At 41.3% G+C, this 24,729-nt stretch overlaps 1 protein-coding gene across 1 annotated transcript in view; it reads left to right on the top strand.

Moving 5' to 3' along the window:
• quob (quattro b) overlaps positions 1-20,807 on the top strand; it is a 28,719-nt gene extending 7,912 nt beyond the window's left edge. Inside the window, exons 2-24 of the mRNA XM_083972502.1 lie at positions 2,923-3,120; positions 4,169-5,711; positions 6,706-6,900; positions 7,106-7,229; positions 8,177-8,270; positions 8,437-8,523; positions 8,609-8,725; positions 10,115-10,213; positions 10,300-10,448; positions 11,416-11,554; positions 11,717-11,839; positions 12,051-12,248; positions 12,474-13,420; positions 13,671-13,920; positions 14,964-15,053; positions 16,127-16,351; positions 16,817-16,987; positions 18,347-18,524; positions 18,620-18,736; positions 18,818-19,075; positions 19,766-20,049; positions 20,293-20,351; positions 20,444-20,807. Of these exons, the coding sequence (XP_083828628.1) occupies positions 2,923-3,120; positions 4,169-5,711; positions 6,706-6,900; positions 7,106-7,229; positions 8,177-8,270; positions 8,437-8,523; positions 8,609-8,725; positions 10,115-10,213; positions 10,300-10,448; positions 11,416-11,554; positions 11,717-11,839; positions 12,051-12,248; positions 12,474-13,420; positions 13,671-13,920; positions 14,964-15,053; positions 16,127-16,351; positions 16,817-16,987; positions 18,347-18,524; positions 18,620-18,736; positions 18,818-19,075; positions 19,766-20,049; positions 20,293-20,331 (5,625 nt within the window). The 3' untranslated portion in view covers positions 20,332-20,351; positions 20,444-20,807. The remainder of the gene's footprint in view (positions 1-2,922; positions 3,121-4,168; positions 5,712-6,705; positions 6,901-7,105; positions 7,230-8,176; positions 8,271-8,436; positions 8,524-8,608; positions 8,726-10,114; positions 10,214-10,299; positions 10,449-11,415; positions 11,555-11,716; positions 11,840-12,050; positions 12,249-12,473; positions 13,421-13,670; positions 13,921-14,963; positions 15,054-16,126; positions 16,352-16,816; positions 16,988-18,346; positions 18,525-18,619; positions 18,737-18,817; positions 19,076-19,765; positions 20,050-20,292; positions 20,352-20,443) is intronic.
• The last annotated feature ends 3,922 nt before the right edge of the window (positions 20,808-24,729 follow it).

The raw sequence follows: 24,729 nt of genomic DNA, 5'->3' as shown, positions 1-24,729 counted from the left end.
ATCTAACACTAGGCAAGACTGTGATTTTAAGTATGATACTGTAATTAAATACATTAGGTATATAGCCTACACTAAGGAACCTGTTTATTTGGAGAGGTGAATATGGGTAGAAGCCTACATTAGTGTATCAGCGCATTAATGCACAGTGAGTGTTTCATCTGATACTATACAGCCAACTGACAGGCAAAGCCCCAAAGTCATATTACTGTGGAAGTCCGATTATACAGTCAAATGTGCTTGCAAAGCTCAACATATTGTAAAAATGCTTGGATGTTATACTAATCCATGTTGACAACCCTCACATCTCAAGACATCAACACCTCTGATTCTCACTCACAGCCCCGCTGGTTCACCAATAAAGGTGCCCCCCTCTTTTCATCTCCCTAGTTTCCATGTGTTTAGCTGGACTTCACCCATAGCTGATGCCAGTGGCTTCATCCAATGCAGATGTTCAGATGGTTACCAAAAGCAGATTTGTACTACAGGCAGTAAAACACTGGCATCAAGTGTGACGGCAAATGGTGTCATTTTACACAGTTGCATCTCTGAAGGCAGTTGTGATGAAAACATATGCTTTTCTACGCATTTTCCTCCTCATGTCACTTTGAGTCAGAAGAGATGCTTACCCTGCCTGGTCTGTTATAAATATATCATCTTAAATGAAGTGTATCCTGGCCAGACATGAAGCAAGTTGCACAAAGTCACGCAGGACAGACTTAATCATCACCAGAACCAGTTGAGATGCTTTTGATTAAGCTGAGAAACACCCCCCGCTGAAATATGACAGTGTTTAATTTAGGCTCAAACTCCTCTGTTGAGTTCATTCATAGACATCTTTATTGCAATTTTGTTGAATATGAACTTTTGCATAAGGTTTTTTTTGGGGTAGGCTCAGGCTGAGATGATATTGTTGTGTAAGAATTCAGTGATCCCAGATTGTACTGTCGTCAAACAGAAAAACAAACAACTTATTTTCCTGATCCTAAAACCAAAAAAATTGAAACCAGGATACTCTAAATGAGTGCAACATGAGGAAAGGGCTAAAGAAAACATCTCCAGTCTTTTTGCATTTGCAGAGGATTTGTTCTGCACATAGCTTGGCCATGTGGACTTTCTTCAAAGAAATTGGTTTAACAACCAGTCCAAATAGACATTTATTTTTAAAATTCACAACAACTTATTTTCGCACACAGAGAATTTCTATTAGGGCAGTGCACTGCAGATAGAGTAGTCACAACTGACCAGAGCTAAAATCCAAAGACAAGCATAGTGCATAGTACTGTCTGAATCTCGCATTAACCACAAATTAACATAAGTATGGGTCTTAAAGGTGACAACATAAATGGCAGGAAATGACTGGACCCCTTTTAGTGTAGTTGATGTGATGCTGTAAGCGCTATGAAATTCAGTGGGCCTTATTTAAAGGATATTTTATGTAATTTTTTTCAAACTTGCACTCCTCCAACTATGACCAAATGATTTTTCCAGTCTTAACAGATTGCTGCCAGGTTGTTTCACCTTTTTCATACGCATATTTCCAGTCAAATAAAAAATATTTGGTGGAAATGATAATTGCAGATGTCCATCAAGTCATTGGATGAAAAAGACTAAAAAAAACTAGGATTTTGGTTTGAGGGCAGTCGTTTTAAAATAAACACAATTGCTATTAAAAAGATTAATTTTGCCTAAATTAAATATTTTTGCTCTTGATGTGCTATTTGGTTGAGAGGTCAACTGAGTTCTCATTTGAAAAGAATGTGCAGATCACATCACTGCTTTAATGTACCGACACTGATCACACATTGGTCATTAGGTGTAAATTGTTTTTAAATTTGATTTCTGCAGTCACTGTAACACAGTTTAGTTCAGCTGCTGGGAGTTTTACACACAAGCCCTTGATAAAATGAGGTCCAACATTAGGATATGAGGGGAGGGGGCAAATATCACTAGACGCCGTGCTGAGCCACTACCATTTCCGACCAATACAAAACACTTTGCCACAACTCACTGCTCCCCTCCCTTAAAACTAGCAGTCAGCAAGGTAAGCCCCCACTTAACACACAACAACAAGACCAAGTTAAAAAAAGTTACACAGGAGCCAACAAAAACAAATATACAAACACAATCCAGCTACAACCAGCGCCATTATATCTATCGCTCTGGCAACAACCATTAGCCCGGGCTAGGTTCCATAGAAACCATGGTAACGCAGGCCTGCTAGAGCTAGCAACAGTCAGCTAGCAACACGATTATAATACCGCGCTAACACCGAGCCAGTTTATGTTACAAAAATGACTGTTTTGTTGCAGTCAGTTTAATATAAACATGATCGAGGCGTGAAGGTACTCACCCGTAGAGAAGAATAGCAAGCTGGAGCAGCTCACAATGGTTCTGCATCTCCATAAAGGTAACGTTACACCGGCGTTGGCTGAGGCTCCACCATGGTCGGACCGGAAAATACATTCAGCCGTTGGGACCGCGATTATAATCGTTGTGGTTGTTTTGATGGGCAGCCGATTCACTGCGGTTTGAGCCATTAGTCCCCATGTCCAGTGTTTTATCTCTGTCTCTGTTGTTGCTTTATTTTGACAAAAAAAACGTGGTTTCTTTAGTAAAGTGACTGGGCACCTGGCGGCACCTGGGCACTGCCACTATGAGGTTGCTGCTCACTGCACTGGGCCCCCCTAGTGTGTGGGCGGTCTCTGTGTTTATGCAGGTATGGAGCCAAGGGTCAGTGCACTCACATGCACTAACATGCACATGTGCGTGCCATCAGACCTGATACCAAAAAAAAAGAGTAGAGAGTATAAATATTTTGTCTTGTTTAGACACATTCTGGAGAGTCTCAGAATAAATGTGTTTTTCATTCTCAACTGCATAAACCTCATTTCACAGTTTCATTTTCCCTTTCTTGTCGTCTAGAACCCGGAATCTCTGGACTCATCCATCCAGAGCGCCCTTTCCGCTCTCTTCCCACCTTTCGAGGCCACAGCACCCATAGTCCTCAGCCAGCTGTTTCGCACCATTGAGGAGCGTTACCACGGTGATGCATTGCAGTGCCTGCTGGATTTCCTCATCCCCTCCAAACACCTGTTGGAGAGTGTCCAACAGGCAGCATGTGTGAGTATCATACTTTTGAAGTTACACATTTGTTCCCCCCTCTCTCTTTGAGTATGCACACATCTTTTGAAGTTACATACTGTAAGATGCACCAATACAAACAGCACATTCCTCAGAGCCAAAATTTAATGCAATAATGTATTCGGTTAGACTTGGCAGAAAAGCCTCTGCTCTTGGAGGGAGAGACTTAGACACTTTAAAGTAGAATGAAAAATAAGAGGTGGTTGGAGTAGAAATAGACTTATTATTTTTATATGACATGTTGGAGAGATTTGGAGTAGACCATGTAGGTTTTTAAACTTGGAGGAATACTTTCCTAGGGTTTGAAAAGATGTGGAGCAAGGACACTGCCTGAGATGAGTAGCTATCTTTTATTATAAAAATGTCAGACTCATTAATCAGTCACATCTTAAAACACAGACATAAAGCATATCGTTTAAGATTCGGTGTAAGATACACCTTTGAAATATCACTGCTTCAGATCATTACAAAACTCATCTGACATTATGAAGTTTAATCCGATACCAAGGTGCTTCAGTGATATTAGTGCAAAAATCAACACATAATGTATAAAAAACTAATAATGTCCTATCAACATTTTTCTTTTAAAAAATAGCACTGACACTTCTTCTGCCGTTTCATGTACTGTTTTTTGGATGGTGGTGGGGATTTCCACTGTCTGTGCATTCCATAAATAATGTTTATATAAAACCATGTTGAATCTATAAGCCACAGATTAGCTAGTGTACACTGTAAGAGCAGTATTTGTACAACAGTGTGAGATAACTCGGATATTGATATCTTATGTGCATTACATGTCCTTGAAAATCATAAATATTTCATATTATACTCATAATAAATTCCATTTAAAAGTATACTGACAAACAATTCACTGCAGATGGTTAAGATGAGGAAGTTGGAAAACTACATAGAAATACGGGAAGAAATACATCAACTACAGCAACTCTGAGAAAACTGAATTATGTAGAGCAAATGAAAGCAATATGTACTGTGAAATGATGCTCATTTTTGTTTTGTTTTTTTCTAGGCTGGATACTCTGATGTGGTTTTCCGCTGCGAGGGCTGGCCTCTTTGTCTCCACGACAAAACTGTCATCCAGTTAGCACCCGTAAACCCTTTGCTTCTGCGTCCTGGAGATTTCTATCTTCAGGTGGAACCTTTCGGGGACCAAGCGGCTCGCATTGTCCTCAAAAGTCTTCTGGAACAGGGATGTCGAGAAGTGGAGGAGACCCCAGTGCCGGAGACTTCGTACCCCTGCATCTTCACTGAAGAGTGGCTGCAGGACATCAATGAAGGACGCCATGGGACTCCTCTGTCACGCTGCTTGCTTTGCACAGATCAAGGAGTGATCAAGTTGCCCTGGGCCAAAATAGCGATCCCAGAATTTCTGGACAAACCTAAGATCATGCCCAGTTACCGGGAAGCTCCTCCTGAGCCAAAGCTGATCTCAGTTCCCTCCCATTACAACTCCTGCACTCTCCCGATGGAAGCTGCGATTTTTTCTGCAAAAGACAGGATGTCGGCGTCTTTGAGGCCCGCGGACAGCTCATCCAAACTTGTCAAAGTAGAACATGATAGAAGAACACCAAAATCATGCGCCAAACCTTTAATCAAACCTGTGGGTTGGGTTTCTCCTAACACCTGGGACAGTCGTAACTATCGAGAGATCGAGGGGGATTATGTGGACCTGGTGGATGTCGCCAAAGGGAAAGACTTTGTAGATAAACAGAGAGACAGCCACCAAAATCCTGCCAATTCAGCTTTGTACAAACCCGTCAGTCCACCCACACCTGCACCACTTGGGCGTAATATTCCCTGTGGGCGCACAGAGGAGCCCTGTACACCATGCAGCCAGAGGAAGCTGGGGCAGGAGCTCACCGAACACGACTTGAAGTGTCGGTACAGAGACTCTTACCTGGCAGCACTGAGAAACCCAGTCCCTTTTGAGAGGGGGAGTGTAGACCTCCTCTCTGCTCTGGAGGAGGTTGGCCTTTGTGAAGAGGGGGAGTTAAGATCCAAGGCTATGTTTGAAGCTCCAAGAGATGAACTTGGAAGGGTTTGCAACCACTCTAAAGAGGCTGTGATACGTCATGATCTCTGCCAACATAAACACTGCTGTGAACCAGCACCAGAAAACTTTGTCTCCCTCCTTAAAGACCATCCTGCCAGTTCAGAATCATCTGAAAACCTTATGAAGGAATCACCCACAATCTTGAAATCATTCCCTGGTTTGAGCCACAGTCAGAGAGTTCCTACTAAACTTCTCTCCCACCCATCGGGACTCAGTGCAGCAGGCGCGCATCCAGCATCAGACATGTGTCTTGGCGATGGCGTCATGAAACCACAGCAGAAGGTGGAGGTCATAAAACCATCGGGGAAACACAAAGTTAAGATGAGGTCACTGTCCACTGTGTCAGAGTCACCCAAGGGGAGTCCACTTCTCTATAAACTCAACAACAGGAGCCACAGTGATATTTGCCCTGAAACAATCTCCAGCGTGATCCAGTGTAAAAAAGGGGAAGTGTTGGATCAGGTGACTCTGAAGCTGACTGGAAAGAGTCCGAAAAGAGGCAAGTAGATAGAAATTTAAGACAAAATCGTCATATTTCTTTTGAATTCCCTTTTGAAACCCCCCACCCACATACACACACACAGTTTGGACATTGCTGTTATTGCACACAAAGCTATTTATTATAATCTGTTGCTCAATGCTCGAAGGGCGTCTGAACATTCGCTCCAAACAGACTTTGACCTTGCGTGCTCAAGGGAACACGCTCCACTGAAGGTCACAGTTCATAGAGGCTCTTTAGAAAGAGAGGGTTCAGAGGTAAAAGGTCGGGCTCTAATACGATCTTCCTCCAAGGATTCTCCCACTGCTGTCTGGGCTCTGTGGCGGCACGGCTCTACTCACGTCATCCCCATTACCGAGGGAGTGAACGGAAATAGCAAGCTGCACCCGGATGAAAGAGAGGGCCTGATACCACTGGGTAAAAAGCGAGAGCAGAGCCGTTCCTCTAATGAAGAGAGACAGCATAACATGCAAGAAGGAGGTTTCTGTGTGCCCTGCACCCGCTGGCATGCGCCATCCTGCCCTCAGAGGGGGGCATGATGAGATCTTGACTGGAGACATGCTTGTCATGGGCTATTAAAGCAGAAACAGAGAGAGCGCACACACAGGCGAGGCTTTGTTGGCTCCAAGGAGAGTTCAGTTGGGATGTCTGAAATCAAAGCCAGGCTTAGTCGCCACTGCAGGGTTTTGTTACAGAGTCACTATGTCCAATGTTTACATTCTGTCTGCGTACAGCTGTGCAGCGATGTAGGGTAGGTCCATGTTGACAGAGAGATATGAAGAGTTATGGCTGAAGAAAGGAATTATTTCTGTTCATATGAAAGGGCAAATGTCACTGGATAAGTTTAGATGTTAACATGGTCATATACTTCCCTCAAACAGTCTGATGTACAGTATATAACTTAATTAAGTGATGACAAACAGAATATGCACAGACACAGGCTTATTTTTCCCCTCGCTTGTCAGTGAACATGTATATTTGTATCTACTGACAGACGCGCACTCAAGCAGGTGTGAAGCTTCCTCCACCGCAGATGGAGCCGACTCCAGACTCCACAACTCAAAGACAGAAAAGCCATCGTCTCCGCAAGTCCAGACTCCAGCTAAACCACCTCAGGCTCCACAAACAGAAGAATCCATTTTCAGACGTGTCAGTGGTCTCCTTGAACTGGGCATTATTTGTTTGCCAGGTACTTTGCACTATACCCGAGTCGATACATACATCTATATCTCAAAATCTCACATTTAAGTCACTGTAAGAAAATCTATAATTTATATATCCCTAAAGCTTGTAGTATTCATTAAGAAAATCCAATACACAACTCTTAATGTGTCTTTATTTATCTCCTTTTTTGTGACATATCACTAACTTTTCTCTGCCCTGCTTGTCCCCAGGCAGCAGGGACAGGACGGGCAGAGCAGTTGTGGAGGTTCATGGCGACAGAAAGGGGTGGACATCCCCCCTTGTGTCAGCTCAGAGTCTCTGCGAGTTGCTGCTCTACCTGCACTCCATACCAAGGTACTGGAAACAGTAGGCTACTTTATGTTTCTGTGTATTAATAGTCCATTTTTCAGGAGGGAGGCTTGACCCATGCTGATTGTGGGATGGGGATTTCCTCACTGCTCGGGCAGAGATTTTGTTATTGTTGGCTTTAGTGGGGGAGCTCAGTGTCGTGGTGTGTAATAACGGGTCGGACCACTAGATGGCAGCAGAGTGTTATTGAAATTATAGACCGTAGCCTATAAAAAAACATTGAAACATATTTGCTGACTTTTAATATGATGCATGCTCCCACATCAAACTAAAAGATTCATGATGACTCATCCCCTGAATAGTTTTACAACCATTACAACAACAAGACAAATATGCAGGCCAGGCACACAGCTCAGTGAATAATTCTGCCTCATCAAGTTGTGCCTTTAGACCTGCTTGTAGTTAACACTGACCTGTGCCGACCCTTTGCCAAAACTGTTTCAGCATCACCCTCAGAGGTCTAGTGAGCACTTTAACAGTCTCATTTGTTTACACTAGGTTTCATTGTGTCTTTGAACTTCAAAAAAATGTATTTCTACCACATAGCCTGGCCTTCCCCTGTCCCCAGTAAAAGAGCCGTACTCCAACAGTCTTTTGCCAGGCCGGCTGCCAACTGTCTGGTATGCAGCGCCTTGCTAGAATTAGCAGCCCTGTCTCATGTGGGTTCACACAACAGTAACCCAAGAAGAGGGCATTAAGAGGGCGGGTGTGTGTGAGTGTGTTAAAGAAATGGAATAGGATATGCGAAGAGGTGTGTGCGTGTTTGTGTTTGTGTGGATGTCAGATGGTGAAAAAAGATAAATACAAAATTCGAGAGGTGGAAGAATTGAAGCATGAAAGAATTTGAATGATGTAATGACATCACATCAAGACCACTGCGATCAAATTAACGTGTCCTCATCCACCCCTGACATGAGTGATTGTTTTCGTAGGAAGGATGTTCGAGAGCTGGGAATGACTTTGGTCGTCAATGCCAGGAAAAAGCCTCCTCCGCTTCACCTCTACAAAGCTCTGCTGATGGCCCAGGTTGGAACAAGACAGCTGCCTACACATGCCAGAGTGAACAGTCAAACAGAGCCCTCACCCAGAACACAAACACATGTCATCATAAAATACTGCCCCAGTTAACACATGACAGCCTCACCTGATCTTTATTGTGTTAAATGTATTGACCCCCTTTTCCCTCCTGCAGGAGCAAGCTCTTCATGCTGTGCACAGTATCGTGATGCTGCTGGACAAAGACACTTCTCCACGCCCTGAGAAACAGCCCGGGCTGCAGGTCAGGAATTAAAACACCTTTTTATTTTGTGAGTGCTACTTCTACTTCCTTCCTCACCAAGCCGCTGTCTTTGTGTCGTTACCAGATGGACATGCTGACTTCCATGAAAGCCTTAAACAAAACAGTTGAAGCTTCCCAGCTGACATCTGACCTGGGCGGGAGCTTTACTTACAGCCATACAGACTGGCTGCAGTTCCACCAGGTACTGACTATTCACCATGTGTCAGAACATAGTGGAGGCATAGAGTTTTATCCCAAGCCTTATTAACACCCAGGAGGAGCCAACATTGTCAAAATATTGTGCAAATGTTATTTTTACTGCCCTATAAGATATGCAGTTTGTTAACGTATTCCTACTTTCCGTTTAGACACACTTAAGCCAAACATACTTCATAACTGCTGCTGTTGTTTATAATGCCACGTGTACGTTTAGACTTTGAGTGGAGGAAGGAAATGGTCAAGAGTGGAGATCAGGGTCATTACACTGCAAGTCGGAGCTGAGAAGCTGAAGTTTGTTTTGTTGCCTCTAAGTGGTTGTTCTATAATCATGTAATGTAATTCTGCAACACTGAAATTGTGTTGTCTGATAATTTTCTCATGCATTTTTGGTAGTTAATTTTACATCTCCAGGCCTCTAAATAAATCTAAGAGGGAAAAGTTCTTCTTTGGTTTATTAACTACTTGTACAGTAGTAGCCTCGTTGTAAAGAGTCTCAATCCAAACTTCAAACTGCCAGAGAGAAAAACCACTGATGCATAAGATAGAAACACTCCTCAGGAACAGCTTAATGCAGTAGATGTTTAGCACACAAAGCAGAAAGATGAACAAGTTTTCATTAACACAGGATGTTAAAGTAGTGGGTTAGATCCAAGAAACTAATGAGACATTGTTTATGTCGAAAGCAACTGGACTTAGTTATTTGTCTAGGAAGACGTTTCACCTCTCATCCAAGAGGCTTCATCAGTTCATGTACGCAGCTGACCAGGCTGGGACTGGTCCAACTATCTGGTGTGGAGACTCACTATTTAACCTCTTGTGTGGGCGTTTCACAAGGGTTCCCTTTTGTGCTCCAAGTGCCAACGACAGTAGTTGGAGTGACAGTCGACTGTCACTCCAACTACTGTCGTTGGCACTTGGAGCACAAAAGGGAACCAGTGACAGCATCACCCTTGTGAAACGCCCACACAAGAGGTTAAATAGTGAGTCTCCACACCAGATAGTTGGACCAGTCCCAGCCTGGTCAGCTGCGTACATGAACTGATGAAGCCTCTTGGATGAGAGGTGAAACGTCTTCCTAGACAAATAACTAAGTCCAGTTGCTTTCGATTTAACCTCCTTTGAAATACTATGACCTGGACAAATGAGAATATGCACCGGCTTATTGAGACATTGTTTAGTTCCCCTGAGGTCTTTCTTTCCTGCCATAGTTAGCTGCACTGAGAGCAGTCTCCTGTAATAAGCACACCTCAGTACATCTGTACAGGCCGCAGGATGATACTGTCCATTGTGCTCTCTGTATGTAGCTGATGGCAGATTTGTAGCTGCTGTTTGCAACAAGATTACAGTAACTTCTGAACTTAATTCATTTCAGAGACTGGTTTCCTTCATGACCGACCTGCAAGGGGCCGACTGCCTGTTGCAGAAGGCCATCAGAAAAGTGGACGGCAGCAAAAAGATGGACACTGCCCAGGTAAAAAAAAAAATGCGTACAGTCATAGTATGATATGATTTATTTTTTGGACGGGTGCATAAATGCTGACTGTGCTTGTGCTTCAGGAGGTGCAGCAGTGCATTCAGGAACAGAGGGCTTCAATGAGGGAGGTGCTGGAGGACACTCGACTGGTCGGCCTGCAGAGAGAGGGAGGGGCTGTACTGGCCAGGATGAGGAGAGAGGAGTTCAGATTTCCACAGTCTGAAGACTACAGGTACCAGATAAATATTTGTCATACAGTACATACCATTCAGTGTAGTAGAAACTGAGAAACAGTATATCCTCATCCTCTGTAGCACATAAATCCTCCACCAGAGGCCGCCAACATGCATACATCAGAACAGCACAATCGTTACAATCTACCACATTCTCTACACTGATAAGTTCTTTTTTCTTACAAATTTGAGGTACTTTTCCCTTGATTTTAGTATTCCCACGATATGGAACATTTGACTTTATCATTATAACTACATCTGTCAAGTCACTACTTTCATTCCAAGTCAAATACTCTGCACACCCTCGTACTGTAGCTGCGTCCAGTTTTTCAGGCAGATTAGACCTTTAGTCAGAGGTAAACTGGGTGGAGCTATTATGGGAATAACATTACAAAATATATCACCAAATTTGAAATACAGTGCTAATATAAATAACTTAGGCTGTCCTGCTCTCACAGTTGTAATGATAACTGTGAGAAATGTGTGAGGGAGTTATACTGTAAATCAAGCCCAGGTTTACTCACCCACTCAGGCCTGACGAGGTCTAATTAAGGAAAATAAGTGAAAACACCTGTGTGTGTGTGTGTGTGTGCACTACAGGTTGCAGAGACAGTTAATACTAATGATATGATGCACTCTACTTCTTCCATCACTGTTTTGTTTTTTTATAGCTGTTTTAAATCATCAGTTGAAGCCTTTTTTCAAAAATCAATGCACAGCAAATGGATGGTACTGCATTTTACTGGATCTATGGTCATTTGTTTAGATTAAAATATGAATTTTAATATTGAAATAATTGTTAATTTGCATTATATACTAATACAGCAGCACATCATTTATGTTGGATCTATTTGTAGTTACAGTTTTATCAAAGCAGCAAGCTTGTGAAGGCCAATCATAGATTAAAATGCACTCCATTCAGCAGCCTTAATTAACTTATTGCTTTAACTACATATTCCCCTACAGAGATGCCCTGGAGTCAGTAACAAGCCTTTATAACCAGGTGGAGGAGAAGCTCCACATGCTGGTGATGAGATCGAATGAGTCACTGCAGCACCTCGAGTTTCTCTTCAGACTCAGAGAGATGGAGGCCAAAATCAGCACGGTACTATCAGCTCTCTATTAAGTCTATAAATGTTTTAAATGCACTGAAGTTGTATCTAAATGTCATTAATATGGTGAGAGGGGGATATGAAAGTTGGTCACTCTTTGTCCAGATTTTCATTAGTGTTCCCATAAACCAACATTGTATAATTTTTCATTGCAGATTGGGACCTGGTTCAATTCAGAAGGGGAACAGAGACTGACTGACTCTTATACAACAGATAATACCCTGGTGTGCACTGAAGAGGCTTTGCAGCACTTTGAACATTTTTTCATTCAGTGCAAGGTATTTCTCCAATATATCAAAGGGATGTAAAAATGTTTCCGTATTTGGCTTTTATTTTGGGTTGTCTTTCTGTTCCCGTACCGACATTTGTCTCTTATTTTTCCCAAAGATGGAAACGGAAATATTTAAATGTCTGCAGTGATAAGAGTAAATAACAGATAAAGAACTCACAGGCAGAGAATTCAACCTGACATCTCATGGTTTTCTTCAGGAGAAACAACAACATGCTTTGAACCTGGTGACAGAGGCCGAGGGACTCGTTGGCACCAGTGACTCCACTCCTGCAACAGACATTTTTCGTACTCTGGTCGGCACTTTCAAATCCAATATGGATGATTTTATGTTGCGGGCAGAGAAGAGGTCCAAAGAGCTGGACGCACTGATGTATGTGTACCGCTTCTGCCATGAGGTTTGTGTGTGTGTTTTTTTTATTTCCCCATTTGACACTTGTGATTCAAGTCTCCTCTGTTTTCCTTCTTCACACAAAATCTGTTTGAAATATGCAGACAAAGGACAAGTGTCCTTTGTCTGCATATTTCAAACTGATTTGTGTTAACCTTTAAATCTGAAAAATGCTGAATTAATCATTCAAATTTCTTCCTGCCTCCCGCTCTCCTTCTCTCTCTTTCTCTAGGCGTCTACTATGGCCAAGGAATGCAGTCATTTTTTGGAGCAGGTAGAGCAAGGGTGTTACTCAGCTCAAACCCTAAGCACACTCCAGATGTATGAAGAGAGATTAGGTGGCGAATTCTCCACCCAACACTTCCAGGCTCTGAAAGTTAAGGCCTGTGCTGCGGGATCAGGGGTCTCTGGGGTTATGAAGGTGTGGAATGCAACTTTGGTTCATTGCCAAGAAGTAAGGCAACGTCTTGAGGAGACGCAGAAGAAGAGAGCAGAAGATAAGAACCAGATCCAACAAGCCACAGCTGCAAACTCTCAAGAGGAAGGTGGAGGAATGAAGAAGAAGGAGCAAGGGAGTGAGGTGGGGGAGGATGAATCCTCCCCGACACAGCTGCCAGCCTCTCCTAAAGAGGTGGCCAATAGCTCAGAAAGCATCGCTGCTGCAAGCTCCGACCACAACTTAAAACCTGAGTTGAAAGGAGAACAGGGATTACCCGATGCAGCAGTTGAAAATGAGAAAACGACTCCTGTTTTCTCACCAAATATTGACTGTTATCCAAAAACCAAATGGAGGCTAAGAGAGCACCACAGCGAGGCAGATCTTAGGGGCGCAGACTCTTCTGGAGCGGGCGCTGATTTCCCGTTGCACAAAGCACTGAGTCGGTCCCTGAGCGAGGGATCGCGCGTTAACTCTCATTTGTCCAACATCTCTGGCTTTTCACCGTTGAACATAAGACACAAACACTGTCAGAGCTGGGCGCAGCCACCGGGACAAAATCTGCAGCCCGTCCAAAATCTGCCCATTTCCCATAACGAGAGTTTACGCCCAGGAAACCTGAACTGCAAGTCAAGAGGAGACAGTAATGAAGAGGAGGGAGAAGGATGCACGGGCTCCACCAAACATTTAAGGACCCCAGAGACATTACTCACACCAGCAGAAAACAACAGCAGCAATGTATTGTAAGTACTGTAATGCATCCCTCCCTCCCTCCTCCCACCTACAGCTGTAACCTAAAGTTCACCGATCTCTTCATGAATAGCACAGCTGTTCACCAGTTAAAAATAATCTTATATAACATAGATTCTCTTCTACTTTCAAACAAGTAACATAAAACTGAGTGTAATCCCCCCCAGATCAACTGGGTTTACTTATGAGCTTTAGCAAGAAATCACTTGATTTTACATTTTTCATTTCCTACATGTGGAACAGGAAACTGCGGAGGATAATGGAGGAGCTGCTGTCCACAGAGAGGGAGTATGTGAAGGCTCTGGGTTATGTTCGAGAACACTACTTCCCCGAGCTGGAGAGGGCCGACGTCCCTCAGGACCTCAGGGGCCAGAGGGGGAGCATCTTCGGCAACCTGGAAAAACTCCACGACTTCCACCGGCATCATTTCCTCAACGAGCTGGAGAGCTGCGTGAATGAACCGTTCAGAGTGGGACGCTGCTTCCTACGACATGTATGTGGCACACACGAGAGAGACTGGGACTGTTTACTCGGGAAGTGTGATGCATTTTGTTTAGGAAACATTCACATTCTGAATTTGATTATTGTTTTTACAATATTTTTTGTAGTCTTTTTATTGATATACAGTATATAGAGAGAGAAACAGAGTGTATAAAGTACATACATTCAGAAGCATAGGTGAATAGAAATAATACAAATGTAAACATAATACCCCCCCCCCCATCCCTACAACAATATTACTGTACCATTCAACAACCTAGTATTGACTGATCTTGCGTACAACCACACATTTACATATATTACATGCATCACTTACATATAACATATAAAAAATAAATTTTAAACAAAACAGATGAATCATTTAAACAGTAATGGTGCATGATGGATTTGGGGGAAAAAAGCTATAATACATACAGAAAATAAATAAGAAATTAAAACTGGTCCTTATAGGTTTCAAATGATATACAATACAGTCAGTCGTATAAAATACCAATATTAGTGGCGTCTAATTTGTCTATATATTTTAGCGTAGCATAAAATATTTGAGCACATCCTCTTGTAGAATAGTGAATCTTCTTTAATACCAAATGCTAGTGTAGAAGGTCATTGATCCGCTCTTACAATCTCAATGAGAAGAACATATTAAAAACACTCACAGCGTGTGATTGTTATTTTAATGCCACGACCACGGGCAGACGGGAGCCTGTGTCCCCTGTGTTTCCTGTTTTGAACCAATAGTTCTGAATAATCGATAATAATAATAATAGCTGCTCCAGATGTGTCCTGACTGTGAACCGGTGCCATGTCAGTAGCTTCCAGGAATCTTTTCTTCCACCAGCTGAGATGCCGATATCACTGACACATTCTTTGGAAGTGGTGGTGGTGCTGGTGGGGGGGGGGTGTATTAGCTTACGCAATCCTCCTGTGGTAAACTAACGCCCCACATTTCACAGTCACGTACACATGGACTTTTGGTGGTGGTGGTGACGATGATGGGGGGAATAACAATGGTATTTATTCTATTTGTGTTTTTAGAGGGAGAGCTTCGGTTTGTACGCCCTTTACAGTAAGAACAAACCGCAGTCTGACACTCTTCTCATCAATCATGGAAAGGCTTTCTTCAAGGTGAGACCCACTGAGCCTCCCCTTTCTCTCCCTTCTCTGATAAAACTACATTTTTCAGAAACAAGAGAAGAAAAACTCTGGTGTGTTTGAACAAGATGAAGAAGTCCTGTTAGCAACTCTGGAAAGATGCACTGACTAATGCACAGCTGGGCTAAAAGCTAAACACGAACATCAGCATGTTAAGATGCTCACAAACATAAACACTATCATGCAGGTGTTTACCAGATTATATTCCTTATGTCCTTCATTTTAGTTGAATGTATTAGCATGTTAACAAGTCCTAATTAATACTAAAAACACAGAGTTTTTTGTCATTAGTTTTGCAGGGATCTGACCATAAATGAACGTTTTGGACAATGTTGTCATATTGTCACCGTATAGCATGGCTCATAAAGAGAAATGACTACAGACAAATTGTCTTCTTTCCAAATAAAAGTGTGAAGTTAGAGGTGTCATGGTGTAGCATACAGTACAGTATCTAGAGCTTTTGTTTTGCAGTTTCTCTGGTTGGATTTTCACAGTTCATAAAGTGTCTTTTTGCACCTTTGGGTACAGCTACAGACTCTTCTCCTCTCTGACTATAATTACTTTTCCAAAACAGAGACAAAACTAACAAATAACAAAGATGAATTCGTCTGAAAGCATTTTTATTAATGTGATTATTTAAAATGTCTTGGTTATTGTGATATTATTATTTTGAGTTATTTTATTTACAATATTGTGATGATGTCATACACTATCTCAGTCCTGATTTGATCAATTCAACACTGAGCTGTCCTCCAACACAGTTTTAACCTTATCCTAACAGCTGTAACTTTTTTAACCTATATCTGTAGGAAATTTGCTCTTGGTATCTTTTATTATTTTAATTATTTGTTTTATTTCATGCTTTTATTTCATGGATTGCAGCACTTTCTGTCCAAATTTGTTTCTTGTTTTATGTTTTATGTCTTGTTTCGAATTGTGTTGGTTGTTTTGACTCTTGACTGTGAAACTAGTTTACCCTTGGGTATCAATAAAGTAACCTGAACCTGAACCTGAACCTGAACCTGACTCCTCTTCTCCTCCACCAGCAAAAGCAGCTTAATCTGGGGGATAAAATGGACCTGTGGTCGTATCTGCTGAAGCCCGTGCAGCGAATCAGTAAGTACAGCCTTCTGCTGCAGGACATGATGAGAGAGTGCGGCCCGGGACAGACCAGAGAGCTGGCTGAGGTCAAGGCCGCCCTGGAGGTCGTGCACTTCCAACTTCGCCACGGCAACAACCTTCTGGCTATGGATGCAATCCACAACTGTGATGTAAGTGATGTGAGATTGGGCAAGATAATAAGACAGGAAGATTGCATGTTTTACAGTATATACACTGCTGCTAGTGTTCTCTAGATAAGAATGATTTATGACTTTAATTCATCACAAAAAAATGCAAAAGGGAGAAGGGAGACAGGTACAGGCAAATGACGGTATACTTCCAGGGAAAGTGTTGTTGAAAGTATCAATCATATTTGGCTCTTTACGATACTATTGATTCAACCTGATTAATGGGGTTGAATAAGTTCAGCAGTGAAAACTGTGGAGTCATCATTTCTAGAGATGAGTGAGGCGATTCCCTGGAGCGCCATAAACTGTGAAGTGGAAATAGAGGGAATTCAGTGAGATTCATAGCAATTTTGTGCATTGGTCCACACATTTTGTCTATTTCTATTGAAGCTTTCCACTGTTTCTGAGGAACTGCAAAGACTCTGACTTTCGTTTTGTGTCCTGCAGGTTAATCTGAAGGAGCAGGGGCAGCTTATTCGCCAAGATGAGTTTGCGGTGACGTTCAGAAAGAAGAAATGTTACCGCCACATTTTCCTCTTCCAAGAACTCGTCCTCTTTAGCAAGACCCGGAAGACCGATGTAGGAAATGACACATACATCTACAAGCAGTCATTCAAGGTACACATTGCATACGTAAACCCACAAATGTGCACACCCAAACACATACATCCTCTTTTACTATATTCATGAACACCCTTCATGAATATAAATTGTTAAAGAGAGAGAGTAAAACAGAGTTTGATCTCAATGGGTTTTACCTGGGTGAATAAAGATTAAATAAAATAAAAAAATCCCTAGGACTTTAACCTAACAACTGTAACTCTAACCTCCTGACATTAAACCTTTACCCTCAAACAGCCATTTTGACCCACAGTGACGCTACACACAGCGAAATACCAGTGAATCCAATACGCAACACTAGATCTCGGCACTGTTACTACTTCCTCTTTATGACAAGTCAGTGCAATGTGTATTTTTCCTTCAGGCCGAGAACATGCTGCCACCTCTGCCGTGGAATTACTTTAGTCATCACTTACAGAGAAATTAAATTAACTACAACATGGCAAAACATCTTCATCACTCACTGGCAGAGGAGAGAAAATTGACTCAAGGCTTTTAACCAGATGTCAGCATAAGAAATAATATCTGACATAATGTAATAGTAATAGTAGGATTGCACGAAAGAAAATGGAAAAGCAGTGTAAAATGGTCTACTGCAGAATCAGGTTTACTAAAAACTTTAGAATTTTTTTTTGTAACTTTTCTCTATTTTTTTAAATGAAGATAGGCAATTTCTATTTATTTATTTATTTATTTATTTATTTATTTATTTTAATAGAGATCCAACTTAAACTGATGCTGTAGCATTCAGCGGGGTCCCCATGAAATATACAAAAGGATACAAACATATACATGTAATAATAGTCAGAATTGAATCCATCAACCATAAAACAACAAAACGAACAAAAGAACAAAAAAACACAAAACAATTAAAGAGAAAAGCAAAAAACTACTACTAACAGTTCCCTACCAATGTTGCAATCAATTTACATTTTCAAATAAAGTTTAAGTTTCTTTTTGAAGACCAATTTGTTTGAGATATGGAGGTTGGTCGCTCCATAATGATGCGGCCCTATAAATAAAAAATCTCTGTAGAGACTTGGCTCTTGGCTCTTCACTAAGATCATGAACCTACAACTACAACTGCGACCACCAGGCCAGACTCACTGTACCGTGCTCCAGATGACCGGTCAGCACTTACAGTATTTCACTCTCCTTTTCCAGCAGTTTATTAGCTCTCGGACACACTTCATAACTCTCCACTGGCCCAATCATTTTTAAATATCCCCCTGACACTAGTCCTGGAGTCGAATCTCTCCGTGTTTGGCCACGTTTGCAAAACTCGCTTGCTGTATTTGAAACTACTACTGTAAAAAAAACGCAATTACTTTTAACTTTGTCTTTGTTTTTATTCAGACGTCAGACATAGGCATGACCCAGAACAGCGGAGAAAGTGGCCTGTGTTTTGAGATCTGGTTCAGGAAAAGGAAAACTCAGGATACGTACATGCTCCAGGCCGTTAGCCGGGAAGTGAAGGAGGCTTGGACCAGAGACCTGGAGCGGATCCTCTGGGAGCAGGCAGTGCACAACAGAGGTACTACCAGCACAGATGTTTCAGGTTTTTTCTTTTCTTTTCATTTGAAATGTGTTTCTTAAGGAGGTGATCTCATGTCGTGTGTTGTTTGTCAGAGGTCCGTATGCAGGAGAGAGTGTTCATGGGTATCGGGAACAAGCCTTTCATGGATATCCAACCCAGTGAAGCAGCGATCAACGACAGAGCCATCAACTGTGCACTGATGGGAAGAGGTGAGCAAATGCTTCCTGTAACACAGATTCATTCTCATTTTATATCAAGCTTCCTTTAATAAAAACCTATTTTTAACACAGTGTCTGGAGAAAACAGGGTGCTGTCTTCCGTGAGACGACAAGACGGCCTCCCGGGGGGTCGCCCAAAATCTCTCGGCTCTCAAAGCTGCTCCTCTTCCTCCTCTTCTTCTGGGGGAGGGTCCCTGTCCCCGGTGGGATACGGTGGGTGTGGGCCGAAACGGAGGGTGGTCATGGGGGTGCTTGCAGGATATGTGTCACCCCCCGGAGCGATGGAGGAAGACGACCTGGACCACGAGAGCGGGAATCAGAACTTATTATGTAAGTGGTCACTCTGAAGCACAACTTTACAGTAGTTACATTAGTGGGTTGGGTTTCCTCCATAACTGTCCATTCATCTATTCTGCCCTACAAAGGCAAAGTGCAGTATCTGCATTTTTTCAATTTTTCAAAAAAATTTTTTTTGACAAATCAAAAGGGTGGCCTATTCTCTTCCATCTGGTAGAATTTGATATTGGTACTGCTAAAAATTTCCAGAGTTATTGGGCTTTTTATTTTGCTGTCCATCCAAAAAAGCACTGTGAAACCAAGGCAAAGTGCAATATCTGCAACGAGTACTGTACTCCCTACATTCTATAATAATTCCATTGGAGTAAAACTAAGGCAAAGTGCAGTATCTGTAGCTAATACCAAGCCAAAGTGCAGTATCTGCACCAAAACCAAGCCAAAGTGCAGTATCTGCCATAAAACTGTCAAAATTGGTCACAAAATATGCCATAAAATGGTCAAAATTGGTCAGAAAGACAAACTACAAAATACATTTAATTCAGTCCACCTTTATCTAATCAATTAGAGACTTGGTAGTTATTCACAATTTGATGCTTAAACCTGACAATGAAAAACACAAAAAGCTGTTTTTCTCAGTTTGGCATTTATACAGATACTGCACTTTGCCTTTGTAGGGCAGTGTTCATCTGTCATGTTTATAATCAAATCTTCTCCGTCTTCCAGTGGACAGCTCCGAGTCATCAGGAGAGAGTATAAGCGGCTTCAGCAGCTGCAGTCACAGCTACCAGGCGGAGGACGCCTCCTCCGTCTGCGCCTCTGTCACCACCGTCAAAGACGCTGCGGCCGCTCAGCGAGCCGAAGCCTCTGCAGCAGCTTCCCACAAACCGAGCGCTCTGGCAGGATCCCCAGAGAAAACCCAGACACCAGAAGTTGCACCAAAGCCCAAACCCAAACCCAAAACCAAACCCAAACCACAATTCTTGGCAAAGGATCTCCCCTGTGGCAAGGTGCGGCACAAATCTCACAACCAGTAACCGGCTAATCTTTTGGTTTTATGGGTTAAAAGCATCGGAAAAACTCTGAGCACATAATTCAGGCTGGAAGTGAATTACTCCCAGAATCACTCATCATCTCTCTCAATGAACTGTCTCTGCCCTCCATTCCTCTGCATGCATGCTTGGTGCATTTCCTCATGTCTGTTATCGATGAAATTATATTAAATAATCACAATGCTTTTATGGATTCCTCAGGTTCAGAGCACGAGTGCTGGAAAATCCACTGAGGTTTGACCTGAGAGAGATGGTACAAGGTGAGTGTAGTCCAACAGCAGTGTTCACTAATAATAAACTCTGCTACTGAGATAAGGAAAAGTTAAAAATGTATCACTTTTTTATTCTGCAGATCTGAGGCGAACCAAGAAAATCCGAGAGATTGTCGTCTGTGTGAAAAAGGAAACTATTTAAACACACGCCTGTTACCACTCTGTAAATGCATAATGTTTAATGTCACCACTAAGAGGGAGGGAGAGAAAAAAAATGTCTATATATGTACATGTCTTTGCATAGTATATTTTAACACAGCCTGATTTCATAGATCATTTGAAAGGATGATAGAAGTTACTACAGTCTTTACATGTCATAACCAAATGCTACACGGCACTGCAGTTTGAAAATGTGGCTAATTTCATTGTGATAAAAAAAAGATAAAAATAAAAATAATGCCCTACATTTAATGTATTGCCTTTTGTACAGATTATCAAACTTAATTACCCCAAACACATCTACTGTCTCTATAACAACAGTTAACTTACTGCTATGAAGATATTGATCTGTGTAACAGTTTTATGGCTTTCTATTTGAAATACAGAATATTTGCAGTAATGATGTATGTTTGTCCTTATCTGTATTTCTATTTGCACCACAATGTATATTTTTTTTATACAATAAACTTCACCTACATACAGATTTAGATTTGTGAATATTTGTCTATATTTTCACATTAGCACGATCTGCAGCTTAAATACAGCTTAGAAATGAACATAATTCATAATACAGATGCTGCTGTACGTATGAACATTATTAGGGTCCGGGCAGCTAAGCTGCCGGGAACCTATTGTATTCCGAGGAATTCTTCTTCTTCTTTCTTCTTCCAAGGAAGTCATACTTCCCATGGGTGAAAACTCACCAAACTTCACAGAAACATCCAACCCCATGCCAGATTCACTCAACTCCAAGGACATGTGCCCCCCCCTCCTTGGGGGGGCACAATAAGCGTTTAAATTTAAAAACTTTAAAAATTCCTACCAAACCAACGGTAGATGCTACAGTGTTGAAACTTCACCACAATGTAGCCTCAATACTGCTGAAACTTTTGTCCACTTAAACTTATAACAAATTATGAAGTCCATCACTCTGTTTTTTTCAATAACTGTAAAACTTTTAAAATGTATCTCCTCCCACAATTTTTGCTCAATTAACACCAAACTTGCTACAGAGCATCTCCAGACCGTCCTCCACAAAACTTGTTTCTCAGATTTTTGATTAAGCAAAAATTGAGCCTACAGTGCATGAAAACGTTTGACTGTAAACAGTACTGTAAACATATACCATCAAATTCTTGATAAATACATTTTCAATCTTCCTGAAAAAAAATGTCAATATTCTGGAGTCATGGTTGATGAAGTTTGGCAAATATCAAAATTTTATCTCAAAAACTGAATTTTTGAGAACATTTTGAATTCTGCTCTCATGGGAACAACTGCAGTCAATGTGAGAGTGGAATTTATAAACATCATATTTTCTCTTATGAAGCAAAACACTTATCATTAAAAACAAATCACCAACATTTCCATGCTGTCAAGATGTAATTTATGTATTATCAGATTTTTGTTTAGATGACTGAATTTCTGAAATTTTGACCATTTCATCACAACAGCTGCCCGGGCACTGACTCACCTGAGTGGATAAATCAAGCTACACAGCAGGTCTCACTACCAGCTAATTAGCTCAGCGAGTTAGGAGCTGGTTCTTGGTGTCAGAGGTTGAGAGTTCGAGACCCAGCAAGGGTGATGATGATGATGATGATGACAGATCAAAATGTCAGTTGTCCTCAACAAGAAACACAAGACAGTTGTCCTAATGGTGGCATCACAGCAAGCCTCTAAATTTAAAAGTCCAAATAGCTTGGACTGGACCATGTGCGAAGGCTCCTAACATCTTAGACTCATAGTAGATGTTTGACAAATACATATCATTATTTTACCTCAAAAACGGATTTTTCTTTTTACTGTGGTTTCAAATCTGCCTACACGACAGTGAATGTCTTACTCAATTTGTGAAGCTACTGTTGATCTGCCACTTGTCAATTCGCTCAGTGCGATAGACAACGGTCTTCGGTTCCCGAGGTTGTGGGTTCAATCCTCAGCTGATGCAAATTGAACATTATAAGGTCAACTGTCTTGTCTTCCTATTCTCCTGTTTGTTGCTCAGAATTGCCTAAATTTGCCCAAAAGTAGCCCGGACCCGACCCATTGCTGCGCAGCAGCTATAATCATCCATGTTTTCCTTGAGTATTTCATCCGAGGTTGTGTTGACTTGTTCTGGCCTCAGTACAAAACATAAAATATACCAAACAGACATTTACAGGAACTAATGTAATTGGTATTTCAAAGGAAATCTTTGATTTATGTAAAATGCTGCAATATAAAATTAAAAAAACACTTCCCGTTAATGATCTTATGAACTCTTCTTTGGAACTAACATACCCAGCTGTACATGTGAGTCAGTCAGATACCGAGTTCAGCTTGGAAAAACACATTAATCTGGAAACTAAATTAAACATAAAATTCTCTATAATTAAGACGCAATAAATGACAACTTTAATCACACCCTGGTGTTGAAGAAGCTGCATTCGCCAGACGCAACCGTAGACAATACAATGTGTATTTTCTCTATTTAAATGCATGGTCCTGTGTTTGTGTTTAAGATTTTTTAATTGTATTTTAGAGAATGTATTTTCAGAGGATTTTACTCTAAAAAACTTTGTGTTTCACTCTTTTTTCTGTCTTTTCATTTCGATTTTGTTCGTTTGCCATCATCATAACTTGCACACTCCCAGTCTGACTTAATTTTTTTTTCTTTTTAAATGTCTGTCTTTTTAAATGACCAAACATTTATTATTTAACCTGGAAGTGAGTTGGGGTTATGGATGCCACAGCCACAGTCACTCTGATGCCAGATCCCAAAGCCATTGGCAGCCACAGACACACACACAGTCGTTTCCACTCTGCGGCTTTGGACACATGCAGCTCTGGCTTCGGTTTCACTTCTGTTAATCACTGAATTCACTTCTCTGGTGACGTAATGCACCGACCCTGCAGCCAGGAGGACTCATGTTTGTGATTAAAAGGGCACTGACTTCTTCGGTGGAACTGGAAGCACATGGCATCACTGACATAGGTTTAATTACAAAATCCATATTGACTTAACTAAGCATTTCTCCGGTACAAATCTGGTGCATGTCGTTGTTGTAGCTGTAAGTTTTTCCACAGAAATAGAAGGAAATGATCTGCTCTGAAAGTCATGCTCTGACCGTCAATGTCAGACTTACACTAAACAAAACTTTTCTCATGAATTCTCAGTGGGAAGTCCATTGCTTCACACTGTGGAGCGTTAACTCAAAATAGCCTCCTTCTATGGTTAATTCTGTTTATCATAATTAAAGGACTCAAGCTGTGGTTTGTTTGCCTCTTCTTCTTCTTCTTCTTTTTAAGCACTGGCATGTGTGGTTTACCAGGGGCCCACATCATAATGTTTTGTTTTTATCATTTATTTTGAAGTCTGACACTATAAAGATTAAAAAAACACCAGCATTAAGTGAATCAATACTGTTATACTTTCATACTTTGTGCCTTATATTCCAGTAAATAGAATAAAATACTTGACAATCAACCAATCAAACACATGAGGATGATTTGTCAGTTTTAATTGTCAGTATATCACATTTATCACAAGTTTTACTTTGCTTCTTTGTTTTTTATATATATTAACTATGTTACGTCTATGTTGCAACAGACTCGACTGCACTTGATGGAAATTAATTCACTTCAGTTCTGCAAATCATACAGTGAGTTTGTCCTCTTTATCATGAGATACAACCTTTTGTAAAGTTCTTAAAACTTTAAGTAAAATCTTCTGAAAAGGGGGCTAAAATAAAACATAAGAAGGAGAAAGAGGTTTTAGATTTCCCAGGAGGGAACAGAAAAACTGACTGCATTTCTCCAGAACCGCTCCCCCCTCCATAACTTTGTGATAATTTTGTAGCAGATCTATTCTGTTTTATTTATTTAACCTTTATTGAACTATCTCTTTTCCCAGTGGGAACTCAGCTCAGCTGGCCAAAAGGGCGACAGTACACACTGTGATGAATAAAATAATAATAAAAATAAAATAACAAACAGGTTAGATCAAAGAGATCAAAGGAGGTGAGATCTGACCGTTTTAACTCATTCCCTAAAGAAGTTTCTACATTAAATGCTCTTTTTTTCCCTCCAGCTCAGTGAAAACACAAGGAACAGACAGTTAAGGGAAAATCACACGAACAAAGGGCAGAGTGAGGATTTATGGAGAAACAAGATGAAGTACCAAGGAAAGTCTTTTATACATAAAATCCAGTCCGTGTTTTTACCT

Source organism: Trachurus trachurus (assembly GCF_905171665.1).
Source record: "Trachurus trachurus genome assembly, chromosome: 5".
In the NCBI taxonomy this organism is placed as follows: Eukaryota; Metazoa; Chordata; class Actinopteri; order Carangiformes; family Carangidae; genus Trachurus; species Trachurus trachurus.
Note: the sequence above shows the minus strand (reverse complement) of the source record. Positions and strands in the feature narration are given on the sequence as shown.